This window comes from Equus asinus, chromosome 2 (genome assembly GCF_041296235.1).
Source record: "Equus asinus isolate D_3611 breed Donkey chromosome 2, EquAss-T2T_v2, whole genome shotgun sequence".
Taxonomy (NCBI): Eukaryota; Metazoa; Chordata; class Mammalia; order Perissodactyla; family Equidae; genus Equus; species Equus asinus.
Genome location: NC_091791.1, coordinates 182998210 through 183020153, shown reverse-complemented (window position 1 = coordinate 183020153; position 21944 = coordinate 182998210). Strand labels below are relative to the sequence as shown.

Sequence of the window (21944 nt, the reverse complement as noted above, 5' to 3'; positions counted from 1 at the left end):
TTTGGAATAATTTAGTTAGGCTTAAAAAACTCAGTGTCAGCTCATTTCTCAGGTTTGTTTATTTATTTAGTTCACTCATCTAATATTGATGAGTGCCTAGTGTGTTTTGAACTGTCCAAGGTACTGGAGATATAGCAGTGGACCAAAACATACAAATCTGCCCTAGTGGAGCTAATCTTCTAGTGCAGGACTGTTGAGTGTAATTTTCTATTGGACATATTCTCTCTGTTGTCCCATTGAAATGTGGCAAGTGTGACTGAGGAACTGAAATTTTAATGTTATATAATTTATTTTAATTGATTTATATGTAAATTTAAATAGCCACATGTTGGATACACAGTTCTGGTGAGAGGAGATGAGATAAGTAAAGTAGGTAGTATATCAGATGGTGATAAATGTTAGTGAGAAAATTAAGTCAGGAAAGAGGATAGGGGTTTGTAGTTCTAAATAGGATGAGATGGGAAGGCCTCATCGAAGGTGACATTTTAGCAAAGACTTAAGGAAGTAAGAGAGTGAGCTATGTGCATATATGAAGGAAGAGTGTTCCAAGAAGAGGGAACAGCCAGTGCAAAGTTGAGAACATACGTGGGGTGTTTGATAAATGGTAAGGAGGTCAAAGTAGCTGCGGTGGAGGAAGTGAGGGGGACTTTGTGAGGGTCTTTTGCCTCTTGGAAGGACTTTGGATTTTACTTTGAGCTGCAAAGTCATCGGAGAGTGTTCAGCAGAAAAGTGATGTGATCTGATTTAGTGTTTTTAATTTTAATGTCTGTAGCAGTATATTACTCCATTATGTGGATGTACCATATTTTATTCAACTAGTCTCTAATATGTGGTCATTTGGATTGTTTCCAATCTTCTGTTATTACAAATAATGCTTCAGTGAATAGCCTGGTTGCGTATATTTTGCTTTTTGCTTTTGTTTTGCCAGAATATCTTCGGGTTACATTCGTAACAGTGAGGTGGCTGGCTTAAGAGAAAATACGTGTGTCATTTTGATAGATGTTGTCAAGTCCCCCTGCATTGGAGTTGCACCATTTTGCATTCCCATCAGGAATGAATGAGAGTACCTGTTTTTCCACAGCCTCACCAACAGAATATGTTGTCAATCTGTGATTTTTGCTGATCTATTAGAGAAGAAATGATATCTCAGAATATTTTTTATTTGACAGATGTTTTTCGAAACTTTAAAAAAATTAAAATAGGTATATGCTTACTGCAAAAAAGCAAACAGTACATAAGTGCATAAAGTGAAAATGCTCCCTCAGTATCCCTGTACTCTCCTTTACTGGGTGGAACACTGGTGAGTTTGATGTGACACCCAGAGACAATACAGTCACTCACTGCATAATGACATTTTAGTCATCAATGGACTACATATATGACGGTGGTCCTCTAAGATTAGTACCAAATAGCTTATGTGTGTAGGAGGCTATACCGTCTAGGTTTGTGTAAATACACTTTACGATGCTCGCACAGTGACAAAATCTGTCTAATGACACGTTTCTCGGAACATATGCCTGTCATTAAGCAACACATGACTGTATATGCATATATACACATACCACATATATGTATTTGCTTTTAAGAATGAGAATATATCTTCACCAGTGTGGAGAACTGGGTGGCTGGGGCAGGAGAGACATGTTTGTTACCGTGTACCTTTTGTACCTTTTGAATTTTTGATGTGGGATGTAAATTACGGAGGACAAGTGCAAGTGTTAGGGGCACTCAGCTACCCTCAGGATTGAGATTATTTGTGGGTGAGGATATTCTCATGTATTTGAGTTTTTAAAATTAGTGGTTATACAGCACATTTTAGGAAATACCTTTAAAATGTGTTGGTAGTATTGAGAGGTAATTTACTTTTTTGGTTTTAACACGTGGGCCCAGTAGTTGTGTCACAGACGTTGTGTTTTGTTCTTTGCATGCAGAGGATATATGGTAATGGGCGACTCTTTCAACACTTCCTTATTCAAGCAAACTTTTCAGAGAGTCTTCACCAAAGATATGCATGGACAGTTTAAGATGGGCTTTGGTGGTACGTTGGAAATAAAGGTAAGGACCAAGATGTGTGGTGTGTTATCAAGAGAGAAATTTGTAGGCTTGACATAGTTTTAAAATATCATTAATCAAATTCAATATATGCTTTAAAAATAGTGGTTATTTTGTATTGAAACCCAGAGTTAGCGATTTTCTTCACCAGGAAAATGTTATTGTAAATGTACAGTGAAATTTTACTTGAGCATTCCTGGATAATTGTTAGAAGATATTAGATAGCTAAAATTTCCTTTAACTCTTCATTTTTTCTTTATGTAGTGTTTAACTTTTTAAGTCTGTTTTCTCTTCTTTAGTGCTAAATTTGCTTATATTAGTGCTATGTTTTTATAATCGCAGGAAATGGTATCTAACCTAATAGAAACCTGTTGTAGTCCATTTAGATAATCATTAGTTGTTATATGGTTGGTAGGTTGTTGATATTATTTAATTCTATCATTCATTTCAAATTTGGATTTAAAAAACTCAAAGGTTTAGTGTTAGTTACAGATATATTACAAGCACATTGATTTTGAATTTTCACTAAATATTCCTTGTTAATCTATTGAATGCTTCCTATATAGCATGACGCTGGGAATTGTAGAGATCTCAAGGGATATCTAGGGCACAAGTCTTCTTAAAAGGAAATTTAGTCTCCAAAGAAAGACAGGATTAACACATGATAGAATGAAATAACAGTAGAAAAAGTACTGTAAGGTTTAGAGAAGAAAAATGAATGTATGCAGGACACAATTTATCTTAGAAGATAAATGGTTTTGTAGTGATTTCTGTTGGTTTTGGAAAGATGGCAGAATTTAGGTTGGTTGAGGAGAGTGCGCTTTAGTCAGGGGCCCAGTGTGAGGAGAGACCCAGAGGTGCTGCCAGCAAGATATGTTTGGGAAAACTGCCCAGCGAGAGTGGATGATTTGTATGGGAATCTAAGGGAAATAGTTGTAATTATGTGGGTTGGTTATAGTTTGGAGATGCATGTGTAGGCAGGAGAAACCATTGTAGGTTAATGAAGAACAGCGTTTTGGGGAAAATTTGTCTGACAGTAGTATTCAGGATTTGTCAGGAAAAAGAAGCTCAGGTAAGAATCTGAGTTAGGCTTTCTGATTTTTTTTAGATAGAAGGTAACGATAGCTTAAATTTTGGTGTCAGTGGAAATTGGAAAGGAACCAATCTTGGTAACAGATTTTCTATGGGAGGAAAAATAAAAGATGGTGTCTAAGGTTTCAGATTAGGACATGTGAATTTTGAGTATGATCTAATTTTGAATTGAGGGTGAGGTTCTCAAATGGAGACCTCCTATGGGTGGGTGGTAATAGAGGATTAGGATTAAAGTTAGGTAAGGGCTAGATTTTAAATTTGGGAATTATCAATATGGAAGTGCCCACTGATTGATTATTTTTAACATTAGTATATTTTCATTGACTTTCAAATTTTAAATATGGAAGAATATTTTTATTCTTCTGTACTTATAGTTGAGTGTTTGAGCTTGTCTTTGAACACACCAATGTATATTGTGTTCTTATTTTGCAGACCTCAAGGGAAATAAAGATTTCAGGAGCTATTGGACCCTGTGTCTCTCTCAATTCTAAAGGACCCTGTGTGTCTGAAAATGTAAGTCACCTTTATTCTAAAAAGAAAATACAGTTAATTCTCAGGGCAGAACCAACAGAGGCCTGAGGTGGCAGCCCATGGCATTCCTCTCAACGTTGTTGTGCGGGCTGTTTTTCAGTGGAGTGTGGTTCAGCTTCCATCCGTATAGCTCTGTCTGTGCTTGCTCTTTCCTCATACCCCTTTTCCCATCCACCCCTAAGTTAAAACTTTTGTATTGTCACCAGTCTACTATTTTTTAAGCCTAAGTTATTCCTTGACCCAGTGTGCTTAAAAAAAGCAGCTATGATTTGGAAATTTGGAGACTTCTGAAAGTCAGAATTAATTCTGAAATTTATTTTTTGTTAGTGGAATTTCCAACGAAGTATCCACATTAGCCAGAGTTAAGTTTCACTTCCTTCCTTTTTCATTATCCCATCTAGTGGACGTATAATACGGTTTAAAATGGTAGAATCATGTAGCTGTAGAGAGGATGGGACAAATAACACAAAGTGGGTAATTATCTTCAAAATGACAGAGTTTAAAGGTTAATTTTAAGCAGTTTGCATGGTAAAGATTTGTATCTAAGAAATTTTCTTGGTAATCAGAGTGCTTAAATTATGCACTTCTGATCCAGAGGACCTGTCTTCATATGTGTGTATACTGTGTGTTAAATCAGTGTCTCTTTACACAGGTCAAATAGTTGGACAGGAGGGTAGTGTTGGTTTTAATTACTTCATTATATGGCGTATACTTTTTTTTTGTCCTGCTCTTTCTCCCCAAATCCCCCCAGTACATAGTTGCATATTTTATTTGTGGGTCCTGGTAGTTGTGGCATGTGGGATGCCACCTCAGCGTGACCTGATGAGCGGTGCCATGTCCACACCCAGGATTCGAACTGGTGAAACTCTGGGCTGCTGAAGCAGAGTGCGTGAACCCAACCACTCGGCCACAGGGCCGGCCCCTGGTGTATACTTTTAAACTCTACAATATGAAGAACTTGTATAAATTGTTTTGTAATTTACTTAGCAAGAATTCAAATTATTTTATAATTTTATTGTATAAAAATTGCTTAATTTTATTTTAATAATAATTATATGTTAATATAATAATATAATTAATATAATAAAAACAATAATATAATTAATATAATAAATAATAATTTTGTGATTTATTTATATGATCTTAAAAAATCTTAAGCTTTTAACATTCATTGGATTAGTTAGAAACCTGAAATGGATTTTTCCTCACTGGAGTTTTTTTCCACTTTTCCCCCTTAATATATATTATAGTAATAAATTGTATTCTCTAGCTTTCACACATACTATGTTTTATTTTTACAGGAGATAGGAACAGGTGGCACTTGTCAATGGAAGATATGTGGACTCAGTCCCACTACAACTTTGGCCATATATTTTGAGGTTGTCAATCAGGTATGACTTTTTATATTTGAATATTGGAATATATATTTGAAGAAGTACTTAATTTATGTTATGAATATTTAGTATTTTTTCCCAATAGTAAATACGACCCAAAGCTTATTCTCTTTTGGAGTGTTTGTTAGTCATTTTCTGTTTCTCAAGGCTAAATTCCTTGGTGAGAGGATATATTGTAAAAGAGATGTCAGGGAAACCTGCAAATGCCGAACCTTGGGCAACCCAATTTTACTCTCAGTTTTCTCTTTTTTTAAAATATAAAATTGAAGCGTAAATAAAATCTTAAATTCTGTTTTGGCTCTGCATTTTTGTTATTAGGTGTTTTGCTGCTCCTAGTTGTCACAAGATATATAATGATACATGAGTCTACCTACAAGGAAGTATAATATGTCAAAATCCATAGAAAAAGATAGGAAGGTAAAGATTCCAATGTTTGGAAAGATGTCAGTTTCTGCTACAGGAGGAAGATATGTTAAAGAATGATATATAAATTACTGACTTACATGGCAATGTATATTAGGCAAAAAATAAATGACAGTTTTAATAGCCTTCATAAGACAGATGCAGGGATTTTTTTTTTTAACCTTTAATTTTGTGATAAAGATGGTGGCTCTTATTGACCAAAAAAAACAGAGCAAAAATGTCTGTTGTCAAAGGGCATGAAGAAAGTTTCTCTGTGACCGCTTGCTATTTCTTTCTAAGGATCCTCATTTCATACTACTATTGATCTCTTCTCATGAATAGTCTTCTTTTGACTGTCTATTCATCATGTGATTATCCTCCTAAAAGTTTTATTTTTGTCTTACATACCTGGGGAGGAGGATTTAGCTCAAATTCTCTTTATCCAATTATGGTTAGGCAAAATTATCTCACTTAGGCCTTTCCTTATCTGTTAATTTCTTAACACTTTTTTCATTTTGTTCTTTCATGCCCCGCTAAATTATATATTACTTGAAATTGATTTCCTAGCTGGACTCCTCTTATTTTTACTGCTCTCCCAAATCCACTTCTCTTTTATGTGGCAAATCACAACTGTTTTGTATGCCCTAGAATCAAGCATCTTCTAATCAATTTTAGAATGAATTTTATTATTGCTAACATATCCAGTCAGTGACTACATGAAAACAATGTGATAGGTTTTGCTTAGTTTTTACTCTTATTTTCACACAGCATAATGCTCCAATTCCTCAAGGAGGGCGTGGCGCAATCCAGTTTGTGACTCAGTATCAGCATTCAAGTGGGCAGAGACGTATCCGCGTGACCACCATCGCTAGGAAGTAAGTCGTATTTATTAGAGATTTAATTTGCGTGTCAAAACTCTTCTGGGTCGTGCTCCGAGACTGGGTTCCTATTTTGAGTGACATTCATGACTAGAAAATGAATGTGTGACTAGTAGCGTTTTATTTCTAACACAGCTTAATTGCTAAAATAGTCATTATTAAAAATGCTAAAGCAATTAAACACAACTGTTTCTAAAACACATTCTTTAAATTATTCTTTTATTTACCTTATTCCCCTGAGAAGAGGAGAAAAACTAATAAACATTATCTTGGAGTAGGCAATAATAATGTTTATGTGATCCATTATATATACATATATAATAATAATACAGCACAATAATTAATAGCATTACTTTTCAATTGATAAAATTCTTAGCTACTTTTATCATTATATGTTTTTTCGAGTGTTATTAGTCATTTAATTCATTTATCAAACCTTTATTCAGGGTCTGCTTTGTGGACTAGGTACTTTAGGGGGAGGATGTGGACTGCAAAAGACTTGAGTATACTTGGTCTGCTGTATGGTGATGTGGGATAGACCAGTCCTCAGACTGTCTGCTGAAGGCCACTTGTCTCCCCCTTCCCCCAATCCTTTGGAGACAAATATTTTTACTAAATATAATAAAAATGAATTTCCAGGAAAATGAAATTTTAAAAAACCATTCAAAATACAAGTTCCTATTTTTATTATTAGATTCAACAGACATAAAATTATTTTGTTAAATTGCTCAGAAGTTTCTGAACATTTATTCTCAGTTTCTGTTCTTACCTTGTGGCGAACCGGCACTGGGTTCGCTTACCACACTTTGGCTAGCACTAGCCGAGACCACAAAAGGTAAAGCAACAGAGACTTAATTACAGGGTATTATTTTATGTAACAGTCATGTACTACATTTGTTGATGTAGTTACAGTTCTCAAAAGGGAATAATTAGGCACAACACACGCGTTGTTCCTGTCATATGTCAATATGGTGGATTCTCTCAATAAGGCAGGTATGTGCTCATGTGTTTTTTGCACAGCATTTGTGGAGGGGACAAGTTGAACTGAACTCAGCACCTCTATTTTAGTAAGAATAAATTATGTCAGTTACATTGATACTCTTCTGTAAGTAAGTATTTGTGATGCATAAAACAAGGGGAAGGTAATTTTGGGTTGAAGTTAGGATGGATTCTTAGATGAGGTGAGTCTAGAAGTGAATCTTGGTCCATTTCTGTTTGTCTTAGACTTGATTGTCTGGATAGGGAAGGTGTTGATCAGTATAAATTCACCTGATTTAGGCATGGCCTAGAAAATGGACACTGCGGGCATCTGTAGCTCCCGTTTTATTGAACTGTATTTGAGCTCGAGCTTCACTCCTGAAAGCCCTGAGACTATTTTGGTGAGTGATAGACAGGAGCCTAACGTTTGAACTGAGTGTTCGTGTTGGATGGTCTGTTACTTAGCAGAGGTTTGTTTGTGGAGAGATTTGTTGTCCTGCTCTGTTACCCTGCTTTGACTTTAATTTTAATTTGATTTTAATCCTGGACTAACGTCAAGGGAATACATTATTCATTTGAAGAAAAAATGCCAACTGAGCATTCACTTAGATTTGTTCAGATGTCAGATTAGGAACTTGGAAGTATTGACTCTTGGCAAACGTCAATTTATTTATGGCCCCTCAGCACACACACGTGCACACACGCTACTTAAATTGGGCATTCAGAACATTTGCTTAAGGAAACAACTGGACGTTCCAAATTGAGGGATATTTTACAAAGCCATTGGCTTAGACTCTTCAAAAATGTCTTGGAAGGCAAAGAAAGTGTTAGTAATCAGTCCAGATTAAAGGAGACTAAAGAGACATTACAACTAAAGCCAATAAGGGATCCTGGATAAGATGCTATGTCAGGAAACATTTTGCTATAGAGGACCTTGTTGAGACAATTGGGGGAATTTGAATATGGCCTATATATAGGATAATGTTTTGTCAGTGTTTAATTTCATGAATCTGGTAATTAATTGGGGCTATTAAGAGAATTTTCTTGATCTTAGGAGATACACTAAAGTATTTAGGTGAGAGGGTCATAATATCTCTAACTTACTCTTGAAAAGTTTGGCAAAAGGAAAAGTGTGTGTGTATGAAGGAAAAGAGAATGATAAAGCAAGTATGTTAAAATGCCAATAATTGGTAAATCTAGGTGATGGGTATATAGGAATTTATTCTCATAGCTTTTATGTTTTAAATATTCTTAAAATGGAAAGTTTAAAAAAGTTAGATTAGTCTTGGGGCTGGCCCCATGGCTGAGTGGTTAAGTTTGTGCACTCCGCTTTCGTGGCCCAGGGTTTTGCCAATTCGGATCCTGGGCGCGGACATGGCACCACTCGTGAGGCCATGCTGAGGTGGCGTCCCACATGCTACAACTAGAAGGACCCACAACTGAAATATACAACTATGTACTGGGGGGGATCTGGGGAGAAAAGAAGCAGGAGAAAAAAAAAGATTGGCAACAGTTAGCTCAGGTGCCAATCTTTAAGAAAAAGGTGTTTCAAGAGAAAGGGAGCTTTCTTGTGAGTTTTATGGATTTATATATTTTCAGTCTGCACAGAATTTGTGAGGCTATTTGTAGAGGTATATTATGTGTGTTATGGTGCCATTTATATCACTGTGTCTCACCAAAGTGCCCATCTTTTCAGTTAACTTATCCTGACCATTTTCAGTAGTCAGGACTTGTTTTTTTTCTTTATTTATTAGGAATATGATGTTAGGGGCCTAGGCCAGTGTATTTGTTAAGTGAATAAGACTTGTGAAAATAAAGGACTCAGGGTCCTGAGATACAGTCCAGAGTTACCCTATTTTTCTTATAGAAAATAACTTTGATCTGGAAAGTTTGATTTGAAACTACATGTAAGAATCAGAGTGAGGGGGTTTTGGAAATGCAGAAGGCAGGTTTTACAATGTGAGCAAGCCCTTTAAACTTGACTTTAAGAGCATAATTTTTAGTTTATGGCTAAGTAAGTTTTAATTAGTAAATTTGCATGTGCTTACTTGCTAATGTATTTTCACTACTGAACCATTATATTTTCAGAAGAACAATGTCACCTTTATGTTTCAGTTTGAAGCAGGTGGATATCATGATCATCCAAGTTGGGAAAATACTGATGTAAACTTTTGTTTTTAGTTCTGTGATTTTTTTTAATTAAAAAATTAGAAAATAAACTAAACTATTAGTATAATCACTGTTTAAATTGCCTTAAAAATAACTTTCCAAATTACTGATTCTTATTCTTTTACCCATTCTCATTCTTTACTGCCTCTTGCTATTTCACTAGCCTGAGATGATTCACAGTTGTCAGTCATCTGAAGTATTACAAAACTCTGTCTATGAAATATTAAACAAACAAGTAAAAACTATTGCTGAGTCTCCCCAGGATCAGTTTGAGTGGATTGGATTTATAGAACATGTGAATTTGATAGGTTACTGCTATTTTATACATAATATCAAATTATAATCCTTAGACTAAAATTTTCACTTAGTAAGTTGCTTTTAGTCAGTGCATTAACATGGAGAGAAAAAAAATACATAGTAATTTTAATTATCGCTAATAATTGAATTAAAGGCCAATTAGAACAAAAATTCTGATATTTATTTTCCAGTTTAGTAAATGAGAATTACTTAGGCTGGGAGAAAAATCTTTACTTTGTATTTCCATATTTCTGCTTTTACGAAATTGAAGAAATAAGTTTTTAAAGTCAGATGTAGAAACTTGCGTGTCTGTGTGCAAATGCACAGACACCTATGCTATTCTTTTTACTTGTAACAATCTCTTTTAGGGGCTGGGCCCCTGGCCGAGTGGTTAAGTTCGCATGCTCTGCTTTGGCGGCCCAGGGTTTGGCTGGTTCGGATCTTGGGCGCGGACATGGCACCGCTCATGAGGCCATGCTGAGGCGGTGTCCCACATGCCACAACTAGGACTCACAACTAAAATGTGCAACTATGTACTGGGGGGATTGGGGAGAAAAAGCAGAAAAAAAACACCTTGTTTTAAAATTTTCTTTTAAAGATTGGCACCTGAGCTAACGTCTGTTGGCAATCTTCATTTTCTTTTCTTTTGTTTTCTTCTTCTCAAGGTCCCCTCCCCAGTACCTGGTTGTATATTCTAGTTGTGAATGCCTCTAGCTGTGGCATGTGGGATGCCACCTCAGCATGGCCTCATGAGCGGTGCCATGTCCACGCCCAGGATCCGAACCGGCGAAACCCTGGGCCGCCAAAGTGGAGCATGTGAAGTTAATCACTTGGCCGTGCGCCAGCCCCAGTTGTAAAAATCTTAATGTTTTGAGGAATGCATTTGGAGATCTGCCTTTACAGTTACTTTAGAGTATTTATTAGGTTTGGATCTATTTTTCTGAGAAACAACGAATGCTATACTGAAACCGCTGTTAATGATTTTTTTTAAATGCTCATTTTTCTAGGTACTATTGGAATTTTGAAATATTGAAGTAATTTTCTGTATCTTATTAACTTAAATCTGTGTGATAGCCAACTATGATATTGTGAATGTTATAATTCAGCAGCATTTCTGTGCTTTCTTGTCTTAAGCTGGGCAGATGCTCAAACTCAAATCCAAAACATTGCTGCGTCTTTTGACCAGGAGGCAGCTGCCATTCTTATGGCCCGGCTGGCAATATATAGAGCCGAGACAGAGGAAGGGCCGGATGTGCTTAGATGGCTAGACAGACAGCTCATTCGACTGGTAAGACGTAAACATCATGCTTTTCTAAATCCCTATGCTTTTATTTGTAGTAAGTATTTGTTGCTGATAATCTCTTTCACAGAACCTTACAATGTAACTGAAAGACTGTGTGAGGGACTCCTATTCAAATTGCAGAGAAAGGCATAGTAATGAACAGTAGAATTCGTTTATCTCTTCCAGTAAGCTAAAATGCCTTTTTCCCGTAAAATAGAAGAGTAACAATTATTGTAACCTATTATTTTTCTGTTTTGGGGGCTCATATCAAATTAGTTCCAAATTTAATCCAGTTTTGTAACTTTTTACTGCTTTTTTGCATATTTTTCTTCATTGCGATGGTTTTAGTTTTCTATTTTCATTTAAATGGAAATTTTTAAGACAAATTAATTGGGATATAAAAATTATGCATATGAGCGTACAAAAATAGAGACAAGTCTTGATTATCTGGATCTGGATTACCAAAGTGTGTGTTAGTAAAGTTGTTGATAATGATGATTTACTTGGGTTTTTAACATGTTAGGAACCCATTACTTACATTCTGGCCTGGAGTGCTTAATTAAGTTCTGTTCTTGATGCTCCATTTTTACTCAGTAAACTAGTCTGTTATTTCTTTGGAAGTACTTCTTCAGTTCACCCTTCAGCTCAATACCTTCTTGAGAGCTCTCTCTGCTAAGCTATCAGATTTCTATTTGTAACAGGTTTCTGTGCTCTTTGTCTAGATTTTTGTGTAGTTTTTAAAATATTCTTGAGTGAGCTAGTCTTTGTTTAATAAAGTTAGCCATTTTTGTAGCATCATCTGGAACTTTTTTTTCATTTCATCTCCAAGAGTATTTTGTCACTAGCACCTCTCTCTGAAGAAAGCAGTGTTATGACAACGTCAGCACGTCTGCTTTTAACAAGAGACATAAAACTTCTCAGAGTCAACCATTGGTTTGACCCCCTCAGTACAAATGCCAACACGGTTCCTCCAAGATGGACCTTTTATTTCCAGATAGAAAGTTAAAACACTAAATGTATTTTGACCTTTTCCTGTTTAGAGCAGCAGAACAGTTTTCTTGAATTTCACTATCATTTAGCAGTTTGACATGACATTGGTGAAATTTGTTGATTCATCAACTTGCATAAGAAGCTGTTACTTTTGACTAATTACGCAAACCTCTTCAGTATCATGCGATATGTCATCAGTGTGGTCACTTACTATATTGTTTTTAAGTGGAAGCTTTTTAATTACTCAGACTGCATCATCATGTCCTAGCATTTCGCTTATTGTAACTTTACATGTTGGCATTATTAGGTTCTCTCCAACTCTGTAATTTTCCTTTTCTGGGTAATAAGTTGTGCTCTGAGCTAGCTTGCTTCCTGAGCCATTCACTGAATGTGACTTTGTTTTAACAAATGCTTTATTGTTTTGAGATTCTAAAAGCTGTTTGACATAATCAGCACCTTTATTTGTCAGCTGGCTGTGATTTGTAGTAAAGTGCTTTTTCCATTTTTCTGGAGCTGTTACTGCATTTGGAGGTTATCACATATGACACAAAATTGAACACTACAACTTGGGTTATCAGCCCATGTAAAATCCACTGATAAGTAGCTTTCATTGTAAAGATGGACTTTTTCTGTCTGTTGTTGCATGAGTGTAGTGAAATGACTCAGAAGATTGTAATTCTTCAGAATTCTCTGTAGGTTTATGTCTGGAATCTTTCTCTCTTATCTCAGACCTCACCTTCAAAAATTGCCACATCATTTGACATGCTTGTAAAACACAAACACTAATAAAATATGAAACAGAATGGCCTTGTAAATAACTAAATGAGACAGTTGCAAAAAAGTCCAAAATTATAAAACCTCACAATATAATTCACTTCTAATCTATACATTTCGCAGTTTGTGACATTTACAGCAGCAGCACAACTGTTGAGGCTAGAGGACAGGTGGGTCGTGGGATGATGGGCATTTTACTCTGACCTTCTCTCACACCAGTATAGCTTGTGTGTTCCCATAAGTCAGTTGGCAACTGTGTAAGAGGAAGTTGGCGGGCGGATGTAGTTTGGGAAGGAGAGGCTGATGTCATCAGACTATTGGCCTGCTTTCTGTGCAAAACAGTTTTCACCAGTTATCTGTGGTCTCCCTTATCGTGTGTCAAAAACTGAGAATGCAGTTATCCAAATGAACGTAGTCCTACTGCATACTGCCGCATGGGACTGACGAAGCTGCAAACTGTGCATCACTGAGGCTGGCGTCCTATGGTGTGCAAAGTTCAAAAGACAGTTTTTAAAAAGTCAGTCTCTTATAGAACCCCTAGTGACTGAGGACCCCTCCTATATAGTAAAAGTGGTGAGACTGTGATCTTTTACATTCTATTCTTTAATTGATTGGATCAAATTAGTGTATAATTGAAGGGAAGCTTTAGGTGATGACAAATGAACTTCAGTGACAGAAGCTATTCTGAGTAGCTAATAGAGTGTAGCCTCATTTTTTTTTTTTTGAGGAAGATTAGCCCTGAGCTAACTGCTGCCAATCCTCCTCTTTTTGCTGAGGAAGACTGGCCCTGAGCTAACATCCATGCCCACCTTCCTCCACTTTATATGTGGGATGCCTACCACAGCATGGCTTGCCAAGCGGTGCCATGTCTGCACCTGGGATCCGAACTGGTGAACCCTGGGCCGCCGAGAAGCAGAATGTGTGCACTTAACCACTGTGCCACCGGGCTGGCCCCATGTAGCCTCATTTTTTGTACTGATTCTGCCCTGCTGAATCTTCATCTCTAAGGATGATAGCAGCACAAATAGAGAATGGGTTAATACCTTTAAGGTACTACACTTTTCTTAATTTTTTCCTAATGAAAAACCTATAAAATTATACTAACAAACTACTTTGCCTCAGTTTGGCGTAGTGACTATAATTCTTTTTTCTTGATGACTCAGAGTAGTTTTAATTAAAAATAAACAACTTTTTAAAACCTCTTTTGCAGATGATGGGCATTGTATGGCTAAACCGGTGCTGGTACCACATTTAATATAAGCCCTTGCTCCCCTTGGTCAGAATCACTTAAGATACTGGGATCAACACATGGTTTGCCTCCTCTGTTCTCAGTCTCTTGTTTGGGTCCTTCTTGTGTCCAGCTTCATGACCTTTGATTTACTCACTAAGCACTAATTGTATCCTCCCTTTAGCTGTGCTGCCAGCCATGGTGGATAGACACTTCATCTGACGAGATGCAGCCCAAGAATCTCTCTTGTTTAAGACTCTTGGGCCCTTCCTTGCAAATTTTACCCCAGCCATGTTTTTTCTCGCTGACCCAAATGGGACCAAGCACCTTAGTTATGCTGTTTTTAAAGGTGACCCCTTTTGTCATTACGTTTTCTTACAGAGGTTAGGCTTTGACCCTTGGAGCCCTTTTCTGTGCCTGCCTTGATGCATCAATAGTGACTGAATTAAAGACAGGGCTAGCCTTCTTGTTTTCCTCAAGAAAAATGCATTACTATTACTTTATCTGCCCAATCCTGTTACTTCTGAGTAACTCAGACAGTGGATCTTTGCTGTATTTCCTTTATGCTTCAGTCTTTTTCTCATCTCTATTAGTATTTTGCTTGAGTTGTAAATAAAGACTACTCCTCATGATTAATTATTTAATGCTAGGGAATTTGTTAAGGATTCAGAATTTTTTAAAGAAGTAACCCGAAGATTAGAAATTTGTATAGGTATGTATTATTCAAATTTTATATTGTTGTCTGTGGTAAAGTAGAGACTATGTAAAAAAATAAGTTAATATATATTTAACCTTTGGATGCAGAAGGATTTTTTAACATGAAACCAAAAGCAGCAGCCATTAAAGAAAAACCCCGGGCCGCCAAAGTGGAGCATGGGAACATAACTGCTTGGCCACAGGGCTGGCCCCTATTTTAACAGAATTCTAGACACAATTTAAAATGTGTATATTTAATATAATGTGATCGATAGTTATGGAAAATTTGTGACACACTGGCTTTTTCACAAAACCTTTTCAGTGTATTTGATATTCTAGATCAGCACTGTCCAGAACTTTCTGCAGTGGTGGAAGTGCCTATTATGTGTCCATTATGGAACTGCTACCCACAGGTGGCTGTTGAGCACTTGAAATATGGCTAGTGCAACTGAGGAACTGGATTTTTATTTACTTTTAATTAATTTAAATTGCCACATATAGTTAGTGCTGTCATACAGGACAGAGAAGATGATTATCTTAATCTGTAAATTTCGCCAGTGAAGTATAATTAGGGGGCGTTAAAGATGGCCAAACTCTTATTGCCAGATATCCAGGTCTGTTTTCTGAGGATTAGCTCTACAACTATAGCTTTTCTGTTCTTTGGATAACTGGGGTTCTGAAATTGTTTCTGTTGAAAGCAACAAATATGATCAAACCAATTATGCTTTTTTATGTTCTCTGTAAGGCAGAGATAAATGCACAAATAATATAGTTGGACATTGCAGGCAGCAGAAGTCCTGCGCTGCTTGTAGCGGTGAACCCTTTGTTAGTTTTTGCTTGTTATTTTTGCTCTTGATCATTTGCAACTACTGTGATGAACATTGCCAGTAAATAGACCGGTTGCACAAGTACTGTAACAACTTTTCAGGGCAGAGACTTTGCTCGAGAAGGAGGGAGGAGCTGTCATTTCCTGAGTGCTTGGTGTCGGTTATTGTGCTGAGCACTCTCTTGTGGGGATTAGCTCAGTTTCTGGATGCCTTGGGTCTCCTTGTCGTGGAGGGCTGACTGCTTTTTGCCTTTCCTTTTTCCCTTCTCAGTTCTGCCTCTGTGTTTCTTTCTTCACTGGTCTGCCTGTTGGTCTCTGATTTTCTTTTCCTCAGCTCTTCCTTTTTGGTGTTGTTTCTGGGATGCCAAAGTTTATCCCAGCAACTTTGCTTTTGTAGCCACTGTGATATTTTGATAGTGCGTCTTTCTGTCAGTTGGCTGTTGTCTTTTTTTTAGGTAGAGTCTTAGAAGACAGGTGTTGAGCTCTTTTGTCATTATTGAAGGCCTATCAGAGACACTTAGTTTAAGAAGTTGTTATTGTATTGCAGCAACATTTTATTTGCATCTGAAACTTGCTTCAGATGTGTTTGTTTGTTTGATTGTAATCAGTCTCTTGGTAAGTCTGTAAGTAATATTCCAATTTTATCCTGTATCAAGTATCTGTCTCCTAAAGGGTAATAACTTTTTAAAAATAGAATATGTCTAGGCAACACATTTAGCTCCATGACAGGAAATATGTTACTAACACATTTTATTTTATTTAGTGTCAGAAATTTGGAGAGTATCACAAAGATGATCCAAGTTCCTTCAGATTTTCAGAAACTTTCTCCCTTTATCCACAGGTGAGTAGATAAAAGGTCTCTGTTCCTTTCTTAGTGTTGATAGTACCATTGGGTGTCACTTTTCCCATTGTCTTTTATCACTCATGTTAGAGAGCCTATTGTACTGGGTTATTCTTGTGGTTAGATAAGTTTTGGAATAGCTAAGAAATTAATAGTGTACTGTGAGTAGTCAGCGAAAAGTATATCGTATTTTTATGTTGGCCTTGCAAATAGTCATTTATTTGTGGGGAAGAGAAATTTACACTGGAGCCCTACCGTGGTGGAGTAGATGTAGGTGGAGGGTGGGCTAGCTTTCCGTCTGATGTAAGGGATCTAATGACAGTGGTACTGGAAGAGCTTCATCTGAAGTAATGTCACCGGTCAGCTAGTCTTTGCGTGGTATCATCTCCTGAGAACAGGTTTATGGGGACATACCAGATGAATAGAAAAGAAGCTAATTTGATTTATCTTTCAGAATCTTTTTCACTTGGGCAGTGAAATCTATCCCTCTGTGTTATTTTGATGTTTTAATAAGGCTAGGATGTTTATATAATGAATAATAGAGATATCATTATTCAACTAAGTACTGTGTGCAGGGAACTTTAGGAGAATAAGGGTGACTGACGTGGATCCCACTATCAAGGAGCTTTCAGTTTGAAAGGTGAGATGTGAAATAGACATGAACAAGAGAGAACAGAATGTGAAAATGCTGTGAGAGACCGACAAACTTCAAAGAAAACTTGAAGGAATCCTTCCAAATGGATGGTTTGATATATCTTTATAGAAGAGATGGCATTTTTGCTCAGACTGGAAAGATGATTAATATTGAGATGTGGAAATTCTAATTTTTGCCCATGAAAACTTTAAAGCTTCAACTTTCTTTTCAGAGCTACTCTTATTTTTTTGGGAAATCTTTTATTAGTCTGTCACATAGAAACTCGACGTTTATGGAAGGAGACTTCCCTACCTCTGCTGAGGTTTTGGAGAACTGGGAAAAGGTGGAGTCTACTTGTCTGAAGGCAGGCAAAACCCTTTCTGTTTTGGGAATTCTCAGGCCCCATCTTCATAGCAGAAACTAATTGGAAAGGGAATGAGGGCCTTAGCCTAAGTATTTGACCAAATTCTCCACACTTTCCTCTCTTTCTCTCCTCTCCCCACTCCAGCCCTTCTTTAGGCTTTTAGATTCTGAGAGATCTGGACATCCCATCTTATCCCTTTTCTGGAAATAGAGAACAGGGGAACGAGAAAAGCTTTTTTCTTTGGATTATTAAAGCCTGGTAATCTTCTAAAAGATGACATAGACTAGATTTAAGGGAGGTCTTCATCTCCAAAATATTTACCCCAGGTTTACCAATTACGCATTCCTGTGAATAAACAGGACTGGCTGAAGTGGTGCGGGATGAGAGCGCCTCTCAGTGTATTGTGAATCCCCGAAAAGAGTAAAGGAATGAGAGTTTCAGAGAGTGGCATGTTTTGGGAAGAGCTATGGAGTGATCCCAGGCCGGAGCAACATGTTGGCACTTGGACCTGAGGGCTGAGGGAAGTGGAGAGAAGTGACTGAAAGACAGAGGGAGTCCTAGGAGCTGATCCTATTGATTGTATCAAAGGACCGTGTAGCTGTCCTTCGTTCAGGCCTAACTCTCCCCCTTTTTTATCTCTTTTATGTGAGGAGTGGGTGGTAGGGGAGAAAATGGAGGAGAAAGAGTAATGAAACAAAGTCTAGAGGCTGTTTCTTAGAGATAAGGGAGACCTTAAATATTAAGAAACAAGTGGGTGTATGTAAGTTCTGTTTTCTAAAACCAGTGCAGACCCTTCCCAGTGCAATTTCTGGGAGCTATACAAAAAGTAGACAATCTCTTAACCTATTTTTATTTTCTCTAAGGAGTCTTTTGGTGGTGGTAATGAGTGATAAATAAAAAAGCCCAGAAGTGTGGCTGAGGAGATGAGGAATAACAACGAGGAACGCTGATAGTGCGCCACCTGGCGTCAGCCTCTCAGTAGCTTAGATCTGAACTCTTCTTGCTTTCCTTTTGAGTCACCTCTTTTCCTTTAATTTTTTGTTGTTGTTGAATTACATTTTCAAGTAACTGATAAATATCATGAATAAGGTTCTTTCTGAGGAACACAATTTAGTATGTTATTATAACTTGTTTTATCGTTTTAATAGTTGTCAAATGCTTTTATAGTAGTAAACTTTTGTGATATCGTTGCAATACTAAAATCAGTAAAAGCTGTCTCACGCATTTTATCTTGTAGTTTATGTTTCATTTAAGAAGATCTCCTTTCTTGCAAGTTTTTAACAACAGTCCTGATGAGAGTTCGTATTATCGTCACCATTTTATGCGTCAAGATCTGACGCAGTCTCTCATCATGATCCAGCCTATCCTGTATGCATACTCTTTCAGTGGGCCGCCAGAGGTAAGCGGGGCAGGAAAACACTAGTTTGTTACTGTGATGTGTACCATCAAAAAAGTGAAAACAGCTAAGCGTTTCTTGAAATGTAGTTACTAAATAGAGGAATTTAATTCAAGAATAGTTAAGGTAATCATATATTCACTTAAAAATATTTATGAGTGCTTACTGTATGCTAGATACCATGCAAGCCATGCTAGGAAATTATTTAAAAAAATAGTAAAACAATGAAGGGGAAGAAACTTTTAAGATAATTTTGTCCAGTCATTTGGTTGATTAAATCTTCCAGGGCTTATGATTCTTATGTCTTTAACAGTGTCCAGAGGTGGTGGTGATTCTAGAACCTGTAACTTATTCCAGAGTTTAGTGTTTGAGCAGAGCCTCTTGCTTTAATATAATCTCATTCTCCTCTAGTCTTTTTTGAATATAAAATACAGGGGATTATAAAGTTGTGTATTAAAAAAGGGATAAAGTCATCCATTTAGACTTCTGGCAAACTGTCCTGCTGACTTTAACCTATTATCAAATAAACAATTTTTCCATTCTGTACTTAAAATGATCTGTTTTACCACTTAAAAGTGTGTTATGACTATATTTGAAAATAGTACTTTGGGAAAGGTCAGTATAAAGAGAATCTTTTTTATAATATCTATTGGTTAATGATCCCTCATGATGCCTTTATTCACTGTTGTGTAAAAAGTAGTGGGTAAAATGTTTTGTTTTGTTAACTGCATTTTTTTTAGTAATTTGTCTCAGAGTTTCTGCTTTTCTGGTGAACGTATTTTTTAGTATGTTGGTTAGCTATATATTTAGTCTTGTGGTTCTTTGAATCAGGAAAGAAAGTTTTAGAAATAACTTTTATTCTTATTTCAGAGTAGTAATATCTGTAAATTGTAGACATCTGGAAAATGTAAAATAGTGTTTAGAAGAAAATTGGAGACTTACCATTGCTCATGCCTGCTCCTGTCAAGTTCGAACCTTTCCGTTTAATCCGTGAATCCCATTAGCTTCATTTTCTTTTTTTTTTTTTTTTTTAATTTTTTTTTCCTTTTTCTCACCAAAGCCCCTGGTACATAGTTGTATATTTTTTGCTGTGGCTCCCTCTAGTTATGGCATGTGGGACGCCACCTCAGCATGGCTTGATGAGCTGCACCATGTCCACGCCCAGGATCCGAACCAGTGAAACCCTGGGCCCCCTGCAGCGGAGCGTGAGAACTTAACCACTCGGCCATGGGGCCCGCCCCCTAGCTTCATTTTCTTAAGGCTTTGCTTTTGGAGAATCTTGTTTGTTTCCTGCATCATCACTTTCTCTCCAGCAGAAACTTTAATAGCACTCATGTTAAAACAAACAAAAAACCCCTGGACCTCACATTTTTCTCTAATTGCCACTCTATTTTTTTTGGTCCTGGTCATAGCTAAACTCAGAAAAGTTATTTGTTGTCTATACTTTCTCATCTCACATTCTCATCTTAACCTATATCCGTCAGACTCTTGTCCCCAACATTTAATGGAAACAACTCTTATCAAGGCCACCAGCATCCTATGTCTTGCCAGAGCTCTCAGTGGTGTTTACCTAGTGAGGACTCCCCTTGAACACCTGTGCCAGGGGCTTCTCTGACCCCTCAGTGCCTGCTGCTTGTCCTCCTCCTCCCTGCGTGTTCTTCTCAGTCTGCTGTTGCTGCCTCTGCCTTTCAGAGCCCCGAGTGCTCGCATGTGTCAGGGCGCAAGCTCTGGCTGCTTCCCTGTCTTCCCGCTCTCTGAGGGATGTGTGTGATCCCATAGCTTTCATTTCCTTCTTCATGCATGAGATACCCCAATTTATGTGAGTAGCCAGGCCACTCCCTTTCATTTCATAGTCCCTACTTTTCTATCTGCTCCAGATTTGCTCTCCCAAGCTTTTCCCCTCATTCAGTGGTGCCACCATCAGGCTTAGGAGTCATCCTTGATTTCCCCTTGACTTGGGTTTTCAATTGCTACCTCAGTTTAGAGATTTCTCAGAAAATTAAATTGAAATATACTGTGAGAATTCATAATAGCAAGAGGTTTTAAATAATGTGATATGAATTTAAAACTTAAAAAATTCAAATTAACAGATTCTGGAAAGACCTATTTTGTGTCTTCTAGTAACTATTTTGCCTTCTTCCTCCTTTCTTGTTTTCTTCTTCACGTTAGCCGGTTCTTCTTGATAGCAGCAGCATTCTTGCAGATCGCATTCTCCTCATGGACACCTTCTTCCAGATTTTGATCTATCATGGCGAGGTAAGATTCCACAGCATTTGAAGCTGTGCACGTTGGTGCAGTAAATCTTTTTATTCATGGAAGCATTTTTCTCTTTTGCTACATGGCTAGTGTTTCCTCTATGATAAACTTTTATTTCTTTTTTTTTTTTGAGGAAGATTAACCCTGAGCTAACTGCTGCCAATCCTCCTCTTTTTGCTGAGGAAGACTGGCCCTGAGCTAACATCCATGCCCATCTTCCTCTACTTTATATGTGGGACGCCTACCACAGCATGGCTTGCCAAGCAGTGCCATGTCTGCACCCGGGATCTGAACCTGTGAATCCTGGGCCGCTGAAGCGGAACGTGTGAACTTAACCACTGCACCACCGGGCCTGCCCCTCTATTTTTATAAAATATGTAAAAAATGTGATTCTTCCTACTACAGGTTTTTGGACTTCATTTGTAATTGACTCATCTGTGGTTATCTAGTCCGTGTGTCCCCATGCAATCGGACACATGGATTTTACACAAAGCGTAGTGTTGTGAAAGTAACAGGATTGATGTACACATTGGCATGTTGTACTTTTGGGTTTTACCTGAAGATGTTGAGAAGACTCAGCCTTTGTCAGTGGGTTGGCTTTCATTTTCATTATTTCATGTAATCATTTTAAAGGTATTTCGCATGAAGTACTTAAAAAAAAAATTCCACATGATCTTGAAAATTCATTTAAAGCCTAAGTGAATTAAAATTTATAACTTGAATTAATTGGAATGGTAAATGATTGAAGAGAGCAGAATATTTGAGTAGCCATTAAGCTTTAATCCAGCTGCTTAGCAGAACTCTGTTCCTGCATTTATTCATTCAGCCAGATGTTAACACTTTTTCCTCCGCGTGAGAAAGCCC

General features: G+C 37.2%; 1 protein-coding gene across 5 annotated transcripts in view; it reads left to right on the top strand.

Moving 5' to 3' along the window:
- Window positions 1–21944, top strand: part of SEC23A (SEC23 homolog A, COPII coat complex component) — a 53105-nt gene that overhangs the window by 19166 nt on the left and 11995 nt on the right. For 4 of the 5 annotated variants that reach the window (XM_044765536.2, XM_044765535.2, XM_014844112.3 and 1 more), the window contains exons 10-17: window positions 1932–2055; window positions 3577–3657; window positions 4977–5066; window positions 6240–6346; window positions 10928–11081; window positions 16353–16430; window positions 18666–18827; window positions 20994–21080. In XM_044765536.2, coding sequence (XP_044621471.1) covers window positions 1932–2055; window positions 3577–3657; window positions 4977–5066; window positions 6240–6346; window positions 10928–11081; window positions 16353–16430; window positions 18666–18827; window positions 20994–21080 — 883 coding nt within the window. Of the gene's footprint in view, window positions 1–1931; window positions 2056–3576; window positions 3658–4976; window positions 5067–6239; window positions 6347–10927; window positions 11082–16352; window positions 16431–18665; window positions 18828–20993; window positions 21081–21217; window positions 21800–21944 lie in introns of those variants that run through there. The other variant, XM_070504284.1, reaches the window with a different exon arrangement.